This window comes from Antedon bifida, chromosome 10, assembly GCF_963402885.1.
Source record: "Antedon bifida chromosome 10, ecAntBifi1.1, whole genome shotgun sequence".
NCBI classification, from domain to species: Eukaryota; Metazoa; Echinodermata; class Crinoidea; order Comatulida; family Antedonidae; genus Antedon; species Antedon bifida.
This window is the reverse complement of record NC_136235.1, coordinates 20,325,187-20,338,902: the sequence shown is the minus strand read 5'-3', so window position 1 is coordinate 20,338,902 and position 13,716 is coordinate 20,325,187. Positions and strand designations below refer to the sequence as shown.

General features: G+C 29.1%; 1 protein-coding gene across 9 annotated transcripts in view; it reads right to left on the bottom strand.

Annotated features, from left to right (window-relative positions):
* LOC144854438 (protein unc-13 homolog B-like) overlaps positions 1-13,716 on the bottom strand; it is a 128,360-nt gene that overhangs the window by 27,501 nt on the left and 87,143 nt on the right. For all 9 annotated transcript variants that reach the window (XM_078712396.1, XM_078712398.1, XM_078712402.1 and 6 more), the window contains 5 exons: positions 12,943-13,014; positions 11,993-12,212; positions 3,039-3,159; positions 1,568-1,858; positions 744-871 (listed from right to left, as the gene is read on the bottom strand). In XM_078712396.1, coding sequence (XP_078568522.1) covers positions 744-871; positions 1,568-1,858; positions 3,039-3,159; positions 11,993-12,212; positions 12,943-13,014 — 832 coding nt within the window. The remainder of the gene's footprint in view (positions 1-743; positions 872-1,567; positions 1,859-3,038; positions 3,160-11,992; positions 12,213-12,942; positions 13,015-13,716) is intronic.

Below are 13,716 nucleotides of genomic sequence, written 5' to 3'. Positions count from 1 at the left end.
AGGATGATGATATGTCCATTTTCATTCCATCATCAACTGAGGCAACAGAAAGATAAAATATGCATCATTATAGCAAATATTATTTTTCAATGTAAATTTTGAAATATTCCTGACAATCAAATGAAATGTGACAAGACTGATGGATCTGGTAATCAACTTGCATACAAATATTTGTTAAAATCTTTGAAATGATCGACATGTATGATAGTTGAACAATAAAAGAGTTCAAAGTATAGCAACAACTGAGTCTGCTGCTTGTTGTGTATTCTAGGTACCCTAATAGACTTCATACGGTCATGTTCGCTTGCAATCCACCCTAAGGCTGCATGTTTTTGCACCAAAAACAACATTATCGGTAAATCTCTAAACCAATGAAGTGTGCATGATCAGTTAATACCAAACAACCAGATGCCCAATCACAATGCAACAATTTGTCCTCCAGGTCAAAGGTTAAATATTGTCCCATTTATCCGGTTTGCATGAGATAATTATTGGTTAATTTTTCTCGAGTGGAATCGGTTAAACCCAGTTTCCACAGGCAGTTTAGTTAAATATTGGTTAATTTTTATCGGTTAATTATTGGTTAATTATTGGTGCCGGAAACACAGCCTAAACAATAAATTGCACAAAGACAAACGGAAAACAAAAGCTTGCTCACCAAATTTGTATGCAACACTACATCTTGTACACCTTATATATGATTGATTTGAATGAAGAAAAATAAAATGACTGCGATAGCTTACCAAGATTGTACCATACATCCATGTCACCACTTAAGGTTCTTACTTCAATTATTGTCTGACCCAAAAAGTCATCCGATTCTCTCGTTAGTTTCTGCATCAGCTTAGATTTAAGGTCATCATCTTCATCCCTATCACAAACAAAAATCAATTCTTACAAGTAATTATTCTATTTTTCATCTGGTAAGGGGTACCTCAGGCCGATTACTTATAAGATAGAGTATTAAAGTTACATTATTGATAATTGTACATTATATTTTTTGATTTATATAGAACATGATGCCTAAGGGTACTTGTTTTTTTATATGTTATCATAGTTTAATATTACAAATAAATATATAAACTAACTTAAGGTAGAATCTTGTTGATATGGGGGCCAATACATTTGAAATGAAACTATTTACCACTATAAAGCTACACTATCAAACTTTATCTGACAAACATACGTCCATATTTGGGAATATCACTACCATATTTGGGCACATCACACTTTTTTTGTCAAACTAATTTGATAGTGTAGACAGAGCTTTAGACTTTAGCTATAATCACACTTAAAAAACTTTTTTTGGCAAGAACTCCTTACTCACTAAGTAAGTTCACAGTGATTGTGGCTTAAGATAGACAATATAGAATGTTCAGATGTTGACATCAAGGGTTCAAAAAGAATATATAAATTAAAATGTGCATAAAATTAAAATATTTTAATTTTCTACACATTTTAATTATATTCTTGTCAGATGAGAATTCTGTATATTGGAACATTTTAATAATCAATATTAATAATAGAATAATTAGTTTCTCTAAATTCGTTAAAAGTTAAACCTTACCAAACCCGAACTTTTATTCTATCCGATGAGTTATGACATTCAAAATAAAATTTCTCATTCCATTCAGGGTTCAAGTTCTGTTGCACGGTGTGAGTACGTTTCTTAACTTTGCCCACTTGTACCGTAACATATGGATCACTAGTTCCTGTTTTATCTTTGGCAATTAAGCCTTGGGCACTTGCTACAGTTATGGCTAATTTTGCTGACCATTTGGATGTCCCGTCCAGCACACTCTGCTTGACCACTTGCATATGTCCAGAATGTGATTGTTTTGGAATAGTGAACACTTCTCTGTATAGAAAAGAAAATAACAACAAAATGATGCAATGTAAACATAATCATTATAGATGGCTGATGAAATTAATGTTTTCTCCCTCGGGAAACATGTCATGTTATAACTGATCATATTGACAACACGAACATATAATATAACATTATTACAAAAACATCACTTAACTTTACAAAGTACTTTCATACTATAGATTTCCTTTATCTATATTATTTAACACTAAATTCAACTTAAAATCAGTTCAGTTCAGTTTTATTCGGTTCACTCAAAAATACAAAGACAAACATAACATAGAAAAAGCACAAGATAACAATATTAATAGAATGAACCGAGGAATAACCCAAGAAAGTTTAAAAGAAAACTTACTTCCATTGGGGTTCTCAGACATAAAAATAACACTGATAATTGCACTTAAAGCGCCCTATGACTACAAATAGGTTAAAAAATTGTGTGTCTCTTAAATAGGGATGTCTCAAAGAAGGGTTTTTAATTTGTGATTTATTTCTAAACCTTTTCCATTTAATATAAGACATAAATAAATACAGTTTGTTAAAATGACACAATGCATTCATCACCTCCTAAAGAGCACAAATGTAAATAACAATTTTTAAATGCAAAAAACCTAAAGCATCTGAAACCCCCAGTAGGCAAACTATACTGTCATTTCAACACTACACCATGATTTACATAAACCATTATTAAACAACATTTGAAATGTTATGTGCTCTAGAGCATAGAGTATTGCATGCATATTATTTGAAGAAAATATTACAAAGTGACTATTTCAATGTGACTTTATTCACATGCCTGACAACATCAGTCAGTCAGACTGTATATTAAACTCTAAAACGAAATATGTTTGCGCTAAAATATGTATTATCCACCGAATAATTTAAAATTTGATATATCTGAACAATAATCTATCAAATCAAAAATCTATAAAACAAACATTTTTAAGCGCCCTTGTTACATTTTATTGTTTCTTTAAGAATAGCGTATCTTAATATATGAAGATATAATGTATTATGACACACCTTGTTATTTGATTGGACAATTGTGTGTCACATGATATTAAATAAATGTTATGTTGCACTCTCTAGAGTGCAGTGTAGTTATATACAATCTAGTACTGCAAAACTTGTTTGATAGTGTAGACAGAGCTTTATAAAGTGACATACAAACCTTATAAGATCAAATATTTCAGGTTTATTTCGTTCTCTTATTTTCATTCTGTCTTGCATTGCGGCTATAATATTCATTGTTTTATCCTCTGCTCCATGTTTCGAGCTCTTTTCAGCGGCCCCTGTTATTTTGAAGGCAAGAGTATGTCATTATTTATACACATACTATTACTACAATCATTATCATGAAGTATTTTGTGATATACTTTTAAATTCAAATACATGGCATTGTTATATCCTTTTAGTTAACAAGAAGTGGTAGGTTAAAATGCTGAATGATGTTGTCAATGATGGCTTTATCACATAGGCCTCACTATGAAAATGACTGTACTTTGGGGATGTTGAGGGGAGGTGCTTATAGATGTAGGCCTATAGTAATATGAATTGAAAAATATTATAAACAGAATATGTTAATTAAAAGGATCTTTAAAATCAGTAAGCTATTTTTAGTTTGAAATGCCTTTGGGCATTAGAGATATTATAGTGAACTATTATATCTTTATGCTTTAGGTGGTTGACTCTTATTTTACTTGAAAACAAAATTAGAATACAGTAATAGAACAAATTGATATTAACTGCAGATCATCAAATATCATTAAATGAATATGACATACTATTCATGCACAAAATAGATATTGAATGAAAAATGGAAACTGCATTAAATTATTGACATATTCTACAAAATGTATTTTGAACAAGATTTTAGTTTGATCTGGAATGAGAAAAATATAAATAATTATTAAGCAAAACCTCCTTGCGTACCTGAAAAACAATCAAATTATTTATGTATGCAATGATGTGTATATGAATAAACATTTAATCTGATTTAATGTTAAACATTTGGTATAATACGTAAAATAAAAGTATTAGCTTCCTCTACCTGAGCATGTTAGTAAAATCAGATCACAAAATTTATCACTGGATGTGTTAAAAAAGTCATACATTAAATCTGTGTCTTGACTAACTGTTGATAGATCTGAATGTTCTAAATATAACATGACAATCGATCACAACATTATAAATGGCGAGGAAATGACAAACACATTTAAAATTACAGCATTGCTTCTTCTAACGCATAAAATTGTGTTACATTGTGAAGATCATTATGAGATTTTATATGGTGTTACTATATCCACAAGAAATAGTGCTCAAATTATTCACTACTGGAAACTCTTTTGCTATATTTATTTGACAGTTGAGATTATACAGTACCATAAGAGATATTAAAAAGCTAGAGAGTCAACCAGAGCTAAAAGAGACAACATGGAGAGGAACTATCCAATATCGTTACATCCCCAATTGGCCAATTCTAAGTTGCAGCCACTACTACACCTATGTTGTATGCATGTTGCGAACATAAGCATTCTATACATTATCCGACATTGTAAATTATTTAACAAGTTAGTCATTTCATTGTCTTTAAAAGAATAATTAGTTTACAAAAACCGAAATAAAAAACATGTAGTTTTCATATTATTTTAATTAATTAACAGATACAGTAGTGAATTTAAAGAGCTCGTATTTGCATCACTTCTGTGTTGTCTAGTTCTCTCTCTAGTTGTATAAATACTTCTATCGATCACACACAAAGTATTATTAATTGAAGAAAGTTCTCTTGCTACATGGAGTAGCAACAAATTATGCATCAGGTATAGTTCAACAGTCAGATGTTTGCCTAACTCTTACGTCAAAATGGGACAAACATTTTTTCTTAAATGTTTGATTTTTATTGGTATAAACTTTGACTTAGACTTACCGTTATATAACAAACATCTTGTGCTTTTAAGAATATGATAATTAACAATGTAAATAAGCTAAGTAAGGTAATAAGTAAAGACATCGTATAAATGTCAACAAAAAGGTAAAAAATCACAAACAGACTAGAGAAATAAAACATGAGCTATTAAAGATAGTTGTAAATATGTTTGATAAAATTACTGATGCAGAAATATTGTAATGTTTACGATATACCTACTACTCTGTCTTACAGTAGATAATTTACAGCCTTAGTTTCGACAAATACTATATTTAGTACCAATATAGTATTGTAAAAGAAAGTAAAATGTAGAATGTAAGAAATGCGAATGTATTTCTACAGGCTTCCTCTCAATCCTCCTTTTTTCTTTGAGAGTCTGGTTTTCAGAAACCAATTTTAAAAAGCAGAAGTTCAGATTTTAGTTAGTATGGTTTTCAGAAAGAATTCAGTTTTTAAGGTACTTTGGTTATCCTCAGGAAGTTTTCGGTTTCTATGGAGTCTGGTTATTGGAGTGTTGTTAGTTTTCAGGGATTCTGGTTTTAAGAGTTTTGTTAAGTTTTCAAGGATTCTGGTTTTAAGAGTTTTGTTAAGTTTTCAGGAGTATGGCTTTAACAGTGTTGTTATAATAGTGATATACTATAATACAAGAAAAAGGAATAAAACAAAAATTGTAATTACAATAAAAACAAATAAATTGAAAATAATTGTTAAAAGTGAAAAGAAAAGTGCCTTTTAATATAACATAAAATGATAGGACATACAGGAAGGAAAAATAAAGTAAAATTTAAATCTTAATGAAAATCATAAAAAAAAAAGAAAAAATGTATCTTTTTAAAAAGTTACAAAATGAGAGCATATTCTATAGCAACTGAAACTAAGGAAGTTGCCATGTTTTGTAGTAGAGGGAATAATTGAGGAGATATTTTTGAACAAATGTTCATTAAATGTGACATGTGTGTACTCTAAACTATTCTAAGAACTCTAAAGTACTGTAGTTTAATAATAATAATAAATTGGTATAGGATTGGGATTAATAAGAATAAATATAATTTTGTAAACAAATTTTTGGTTGGTTTACCCGCCGCCGGATCAGCCAAGCTATCGGCCAGGCTAGCCTGAGATTGGTTTCTTTGTCTACATGATGGACTTGAAAAATCACGTAGCCCAACAAGAAATGACCAAAAAGATGATGTCCATGACACGTTCTCCTCACCTAGGCAGGTTAGTGCAAACAAAAACCAAATGTTTTATTGAAAAACTTATATAATACATGCATATTATAGATTGATTTTTTAATAAATAAGTAAACAAAAATTCAAAAATTGTCCTACACACACCACACACTTCAATTTCATATGTCTATTTTCTAGAATTCTTCAAATATGTTTCAATTTTTCTTTTCTAGATAGTTTCTAGTCTATTCTATCTTCTTAGTAAACTGTCTCAAACCGACTGATACTAATAAAGCAAACATCATATTTATATACAATATTATATTCATTTTAACTGAAATATGTTATGTATAATAAATTGAACTATTTTGGCATTTAACTTGTTACTATTGAATAACAAACGTCAATACTCTAAGCATTAAATTTAAACGCGATTGAAGAGTAAGATCATGGCTATTAAAATTGTTATCGCTTTAGTAAATGTCTTACTCGTGGCTAGATTGTACTTATATTTGTATTACAATTGGCGGTTTAAATGTATGTTTGTCTCTACAGCTTTCACCGCCCACTTGTTTGCATAAGGCTTTATTTCTACATTTAATTGTTACCGATCTATCAAAATGTGTCTAAAGTAGATTACGTTTTATCATAGAAATAAAAAAAGTACTTATTAATAACAAAGGTGATGTATAAGAAAAGAAACATATGGTATTATTAAATTAATCATTTAAATGTTAATTGGAAAAGAAAAACAAAAGGAGTGTGTTTAAACCAAAGTAGAATGAATTGATCAGAAAAATAGAAAATGAGCATAACAGTGATAGTTCAGTTTGAAATTGAACTGATTAAATGAAAAAGTGATATGAAGAAAAAAATACACTGTTGGTAATAAAACATTAATAATGTATTAATTATTAATATTTAATTAATATTATTACATTAAATTAAATAGGATATTGAAATCATGTAGGCCTACTGATTTGATGTACTGAATGACTGGTTGATACAAATTGGCACGACAAAAAAAGTAAATATTAAAAGAGTTTTGCAATTTTGTTGTTATTTATTTTATACAAAAACATGGTAAATAAATATGGTAAATCAGTGGTCCTTGTTTATAGTACAAATAAGACTGGTGCAAAAAAGATTTTTTTCATGAGAATTTTTTCTAATACATTTCAAATGGAAGAGGTAGTTGAATACTTATAAGTAGGTCAGTGATCTTGACAAATTTTATCTTAAGTAGAATTAAAAAAAAAACAATTTATGTGTTCAAATCAAATTTCTATAATTTGAATCTATATTTAATAATTATTCGCAATTGTAATTAAATAATTCATTACACACAGTGTATTTATTAAAGTGAGGCTATCCCTTGCATGCAAACAGTCTAATTACCCTCTGAACCCAAATTATAAAAACTATTAAATTTGTTACCAATTTCATTATCACTTTCTGAAGAAGGATCAAAACAGGTGGTTGGTTCGGTCGGAAAAAAAAAGTCGCGAATGCGTTGACAGATCTGACTAAACGTATCGAGAACAGGAGTTGAGCGGTCTTGACCTTGTTAAGAAGGTGTTAATAAAATATTAATAAAATGAAATATAAATAATAATATGTACTGCTCTGACACGAGAACAATACCTACATTATACAAATTAAAATGATTTATATGCTATGAATAAAAAGAAAGATACAACATTAAACAAATAATGTGTAAAAGTGCATGTTGGCTTTTTATTTAGAATTTAGAGTGCAGTTAGACTAAAAGACAACGAATTATAATGTTAAAACGTACTATAAGAAATCTATTTGAAAAGCAAGATGAACAGTGAGAGTTTCTTACTATTTATAGACCTACAACATTTCTACTTAATACTAAATTCATTTTTAACCTTGGGATTTTATTAAACCTGCACATTTAAATTGACAAAGAATTGAAAATAGTCACTAATGAAGATTGATAAAAGTTGAGGGAACGAATCAAATTTGTGGGAATATAATCAATTTTTGACGTCAATCACTATCTGTCTATGCTATGTAACTATAATGAAGACATTCAAATTAATGTAACCCTTTTCATAGTTTTTATACATCTTTGCACTCACACACAACAGATTCATTGACTTTAATGTATCACATTTAAACATTATGCATGTATCTATACCCTTTCAGTTACATTTATAAAATTAGAGCAAGTCACTATAATATTATAACTGTTATCAAAACACCTAAGGAATTGGAAATCTACAGGTAATTCAAGAAATGCTTTTGAATTTTCAGTAGATATCTACAAGTGCATTGGCAGAGACTTCTAGAAAAAGGAGTAAGAGAAGAAAAAAGGTACAACTATAAATTGTCAATGAGTCTGTGTACGGGAACTAATGGAATACAAATTAAATGATATAGTGTGAAAGCAATTGAAAAAGTTGTAACATGGAGGTGTTCAATACTAAATGGAAACATGCAAATGAAAAAAAACAAATTGATGAAAATGGTTTTTAAATACTGCAGACACATTTTATGTTAAAAAATGTAATATTATTGATATGTTGATTGTGATGATGATGATGATGATAGTGATGATGATGATGATAGTGATTGTGATGATGATGACGATGATGATAATTATAATGACGATGATGATTGTGATGATGATAGTGATATGCAAATTGCCTCAAACTAAGATTACAATGTAGAAAGTATTTTTATTGAACGACAAAAAGTACTTTCAATATTTAAATTCTGTTATTTTCAGACTGGACTTCATCACGCTCTATTAAAATTGACTCTCTTTCTCAGTCGTAAAACTTTGTTGCAATTAAAGTGTTCAAGCAAAGAAATCTCAAAGCCATCATAAAATCTAAGCACTATAAGCAATGCTGATTCTTGTGCCGCAAACTGTTATAATTGAATAAAATCATATTAAAAATGAAATGAAAAATCGTCTAATAAAATGTTTGAATATAGTGGTGTTGATGTTTTGGTTCCAGGTTTAAATTAACAGTAGTTTTAAAGAAAAAAAAAATCTTTTTTATAAACTTGTTATATTAAATTTGTTTCTTTCAATTCAATCTTTTTATTTATAGTTACTTTATCTTTTAACGTAACATTTTGTATGTATTTTTCCCAATACAGCACTGAAAAACTGAATGTACTGTATTTATTTTACTTTTATTTTATTTCAAAACCCAAACCAACAGCAAACAAAATAAATTCGCCAATAACAGTTTCAAAGAGATTATTTAAATTAAGTTATTTAAACTTTTCTTTGTATTTGTAATAATCATGGTGGACAAGATGATGGATTCATAATGATGCAGTGTATATGGTAATAATAGTAATAAATTTATTTATGGTAAGCTAATTTTAAGGCTTGAATTGATTCCAATCTGATTAAAATTACCAATTTACGGTCATAATCGCGATACAAACAATCATAAATAAATTAAATGTCAAAAACCATAAAGATTCGGCTTCTATTATCAGAGCGACACTTCACGATTTTCATAAAGCTAACTCTAATGGAATTAATTGGGAGAAAAATCAATATATATCTGGCAACTTGACATAGACTGGTATTACATTTGTAAAGCAAGCAGGGAGCTGTTTTTACATAGTATAGTCTGACTAATTGATCTAGCAATGTAAAATGTTTATTCAGGATGAAGGTGCATCTTGTAATATTAATACAATTCCAGTTGGAAGCAACTAATAAATTTGTTGCAATCAGTTTTTATTGACACATTAATGCGCATAGAAACATGAATTTAGCAATTTCAAAATTGAAAAATTAATTTATTGAAGAACTTTGATCGAAACATACTCTGTACAATTTGAATTAAAACTTACTGGCAACTGATAATAGAATAGTCATACTCTTGATTAAAACGTTCAGTACAAATTGATTAATGCATTTTTTCAGCTTAGAAACATTAAGGAACAAAGATCATATCATTAATGAGGCTGTTACTATTTTTAAACATTCATTTATGTCATTAGTCACTTCATTATTTTAGTGATTGAATTTCATTTTTCTAACCTTCAACTACGACAATTTGCCTGAAAAGGCCTTTTCAAATATATCTTTTTTTTTTATATAAATGTTGTATATGTATGTGCAAAACAATGATGCAAAGAAAAAAGTGAAATAAAAATGGTGATAATCTAAAAGGAAAACAGTCAACTAATGTGAAACTGGAAAAAGGGGAAAAACCCTGGAAAATAAACCATAAAGTTTCAATTCAAAGAATGCCTCTGTAAAGGAGATGAATACTGTAATGTGAATAATATAATAACTTACTACTTGTCTTAGACATGGACACTGCAATTAGAATACATGAAGATATAATATTATAATTATCTGAAAAATCTCAGACATGGTACAAACAAAACCATATTTAATCACCATGTATGATATAACTCAATTATCACTTATTCTCACATACAAAGTGCAGTACCATAAACACATGTTAATACTAAAAGAAATTTTGATTTACCAAATTATTATCTCCTACCGTAAAGCTAAAATAAAATAGTGTACTGTCAGAAAGATTTTGATTGATTGAAAGTTTCATACTTTTTTTTATAATGTGTAAAACTATTCAGAACACACTTTTCTATGTATATTTATATACAAATGATATAGTAATGTGTTTTTTCCGGTGTTAAAACTCTAAATCAACTCTGAATGTAGTTTATTTTCTAAATTCATAACTGTGAACTATCTCAGGTTGAAATTGACACTTTGCGAAAAGTGTAACATGTAAATTTCAACCTTCTTTCAACCACATTGCACTACTTTTTTGTTCAATTTGGAATGGTTTCATTATGCATCGGGTAGTATGCAATAACATTAAAAGACTATAGCATCTAATAGCTTGTTATGTACCATTCATAATGCTTATTACATTCTTACCCTTTAGTATAATTAAAACCAATTTTGGAAATCTGTTCTTTAATGATGATGTTTAAACAATTATTAAATCAACATGGGTGCTCTTCACGTTATCCGCATTCACAAGTGTACATTTGTATGTGCTTATCATGTTTACAAGGTGTACCTGACATACATTTGTACATAATTTGAGCTAATACAAGCATTCAACATGTAGAAAATAAACTTAACTATGACATTAAAACAACTCAAATCCCATGAAATGTGTTCATTCCCAGCCTTCAGCAGGTGAGAACACATAGCAACGACTATGGTGCGCCAAAGGCTGATTTATTATCGTACATCACCTTCATCAATCAATCAATTTAAAAAAACATTTATTTTCTCCTTTAGAAAAATATAACAATTTATGATGAAAGAGTATTGTAATAAATCTAAAATATATTAGAGGGGGAACGTTTCCTAAAAGCAAACTTGAGGCAGATGTGCTCATAAAACAAGCAAAGTATGGATACAAAACAGATAAAGGTATAAAGGAATAAAAAAAAATATAAATAAATAATATTAAGAAAACATGATTTATGTTCTTTATGGAAAAAAAGGAAATGTGAACAAAAAGTTATACGGTTTAAAAAAAAAAATATTGTAGTTAGTGTTATTGGCTATAAATTAGTTTCAATGAATGTTTGGTTCTGTAGTTTATAGTTTGAAAAGAAGTAACTTTGCAAACTTGAATGTTTCATTTGTTAATTTTAAACTTTGATAAATTGCTTTATATGAAGAATTATTTTTTCTTTTCTTTTTAAATTGTTTAGATGTTTTTTTTCTGCCTCTTTATTTATACTTACTCTGAGATATCTATTTAACCTAAAACATTTTCCTTAAAACATTTCAATATACAGCATTGATGAAAATAAAAATTTGAAAGCTATCAGTTCCTGAAAATATTATGAATGTGACAAAGAGTAATAAGTTTGAAATTCACCTACAAAACATTTTACTATATAATATTGAAAAAAAAGTCTTTTCAACCTCACAAACTGCTTTGCAAAATAGCATGGTTCTCAGATACCTGAAATATTAATACTATGATTATATAAAACTATGTAAATATAAAATGTAAAACTTACGCTGAAGACAGTCCGCGTTCAATAGGTCCTTACATTTCTCGTGACATTTGACCCCACATTCGGTGCAGCGTACACCTTGCCGTGCAATGCCCCACAATACCCCTTCACATTCGTAGCACATGGTAGGGGCGGTGGCTGTCCAGACCTCAAAGTTATGAGGCGTTGTACTAGAAATGGGGTAGATGAGTGCTTGCAGTGTCTTTTTATAAACATGAATTTTCTGGATATAGAAAAGATAGAAAGAAATAAAAATATAAAGTAATATTATTAAGTGCCTTACTTTTTATCATCCAAATCTTATTTATTCATCCAAGTTTATTTTACAAGGGTAGCTCTAACAGCTGTACCACATCAGTACAGCTGACTTGAAGAGGTCCTTATATTATTATTTTATTATGTTAAAGAAATTAATTTACAAGCAGTTCAATTCAGCAAGAAAATAGAAGCCTTTAAAACGTCACCATGTCATTACTAGAATGCAGGTAGGTCTGGGTCATCACACCATCAAAATTTCACAATATATTGGCATTATTTTTGTAAATTGTAAATGAAATTAAATGAATATATTTAGTTAAATTCAATTCTATATTAATAAAAGTTCAAGTACAATTTAAATGACTTTGCAAAGGTGATGCAATATTTGGTAACTTCTTTCCGAGAAAGGAAAACATTTCGGACAATTACGGATTAAAAAGTGGAGCATACAGCGCACTCATAAATCGGCATTGCATCTGGAATACGGTAATTGTATCATAAGTAGAGAAGATCAAGTGAAGCCATTAGGGATGCTAACGGAATTGTGCGCGGATTAGTACCGCTTCATTGTTTATTAGTTAATACAATCTTGTTTATAATACGCTGCGACTTAATCATGTATATTGGTATATGGTTTCACAGGTTGTAGAGGGTGTGTATTATGTTAATTTATAAATATATATAAAGGCACCTACTAATTCATTATCGTTCAAAGAAGGTCTGGTTACAAGTGGAGATGTCTTTGGCCTTGGGTTCCTCACAAGAGACTAGAGATGATAGAGAGATATGGAGAAAAAGCTCATTAAAACAAGTGTGTAGTAATCCTCGCTTCCGGCTAATTTACTAAATGTGAATCGCATAGAGGCTTTAAGTATCGTGCCCAATATTGCATAAATATATTAATATTACTACAGTCATTGTTAACAATATTCAGTAGATTGCATTATTTTTCATAATGAGTTTTTACAGAACATCCATCACTCACTCTACATTGGTAAAATAACACAGTTGTGACCTTTTGATTAACTCTGTGTTTTTAATCATTACATTCAAACAAATGTTAAGGCTAAATAAGCCTGTATAAAAATCAACCAATATCTAAACAATATTTATACATGATGATATTTTACTCTTTCGACATGATGGATGAATGACATTTATTTAAAATTATGCAACCTCTAAATGTTATTTTTAACAGTATGGGTATGATATGAAAATGAGAAGAACATAAAAACTTGCAGAAATAAACTAAACAACTACCAAAGCATCAAATAATATTTCGCTAAAATAATGCTGATTGTGCAAATATAAAAAGAAGCAATATCCTTTTAAAATGGAAATAAAAAGGATTAAAAAGGATCCAAAGAGAAACTTACAGCATCCTCTAGAGTAGAACAAATAGGAGTATAAAGGATTCAACAGAGGGGGTGCTTTGGGGGTAAAAACCCGGTATGTCTGTTTATTAATAT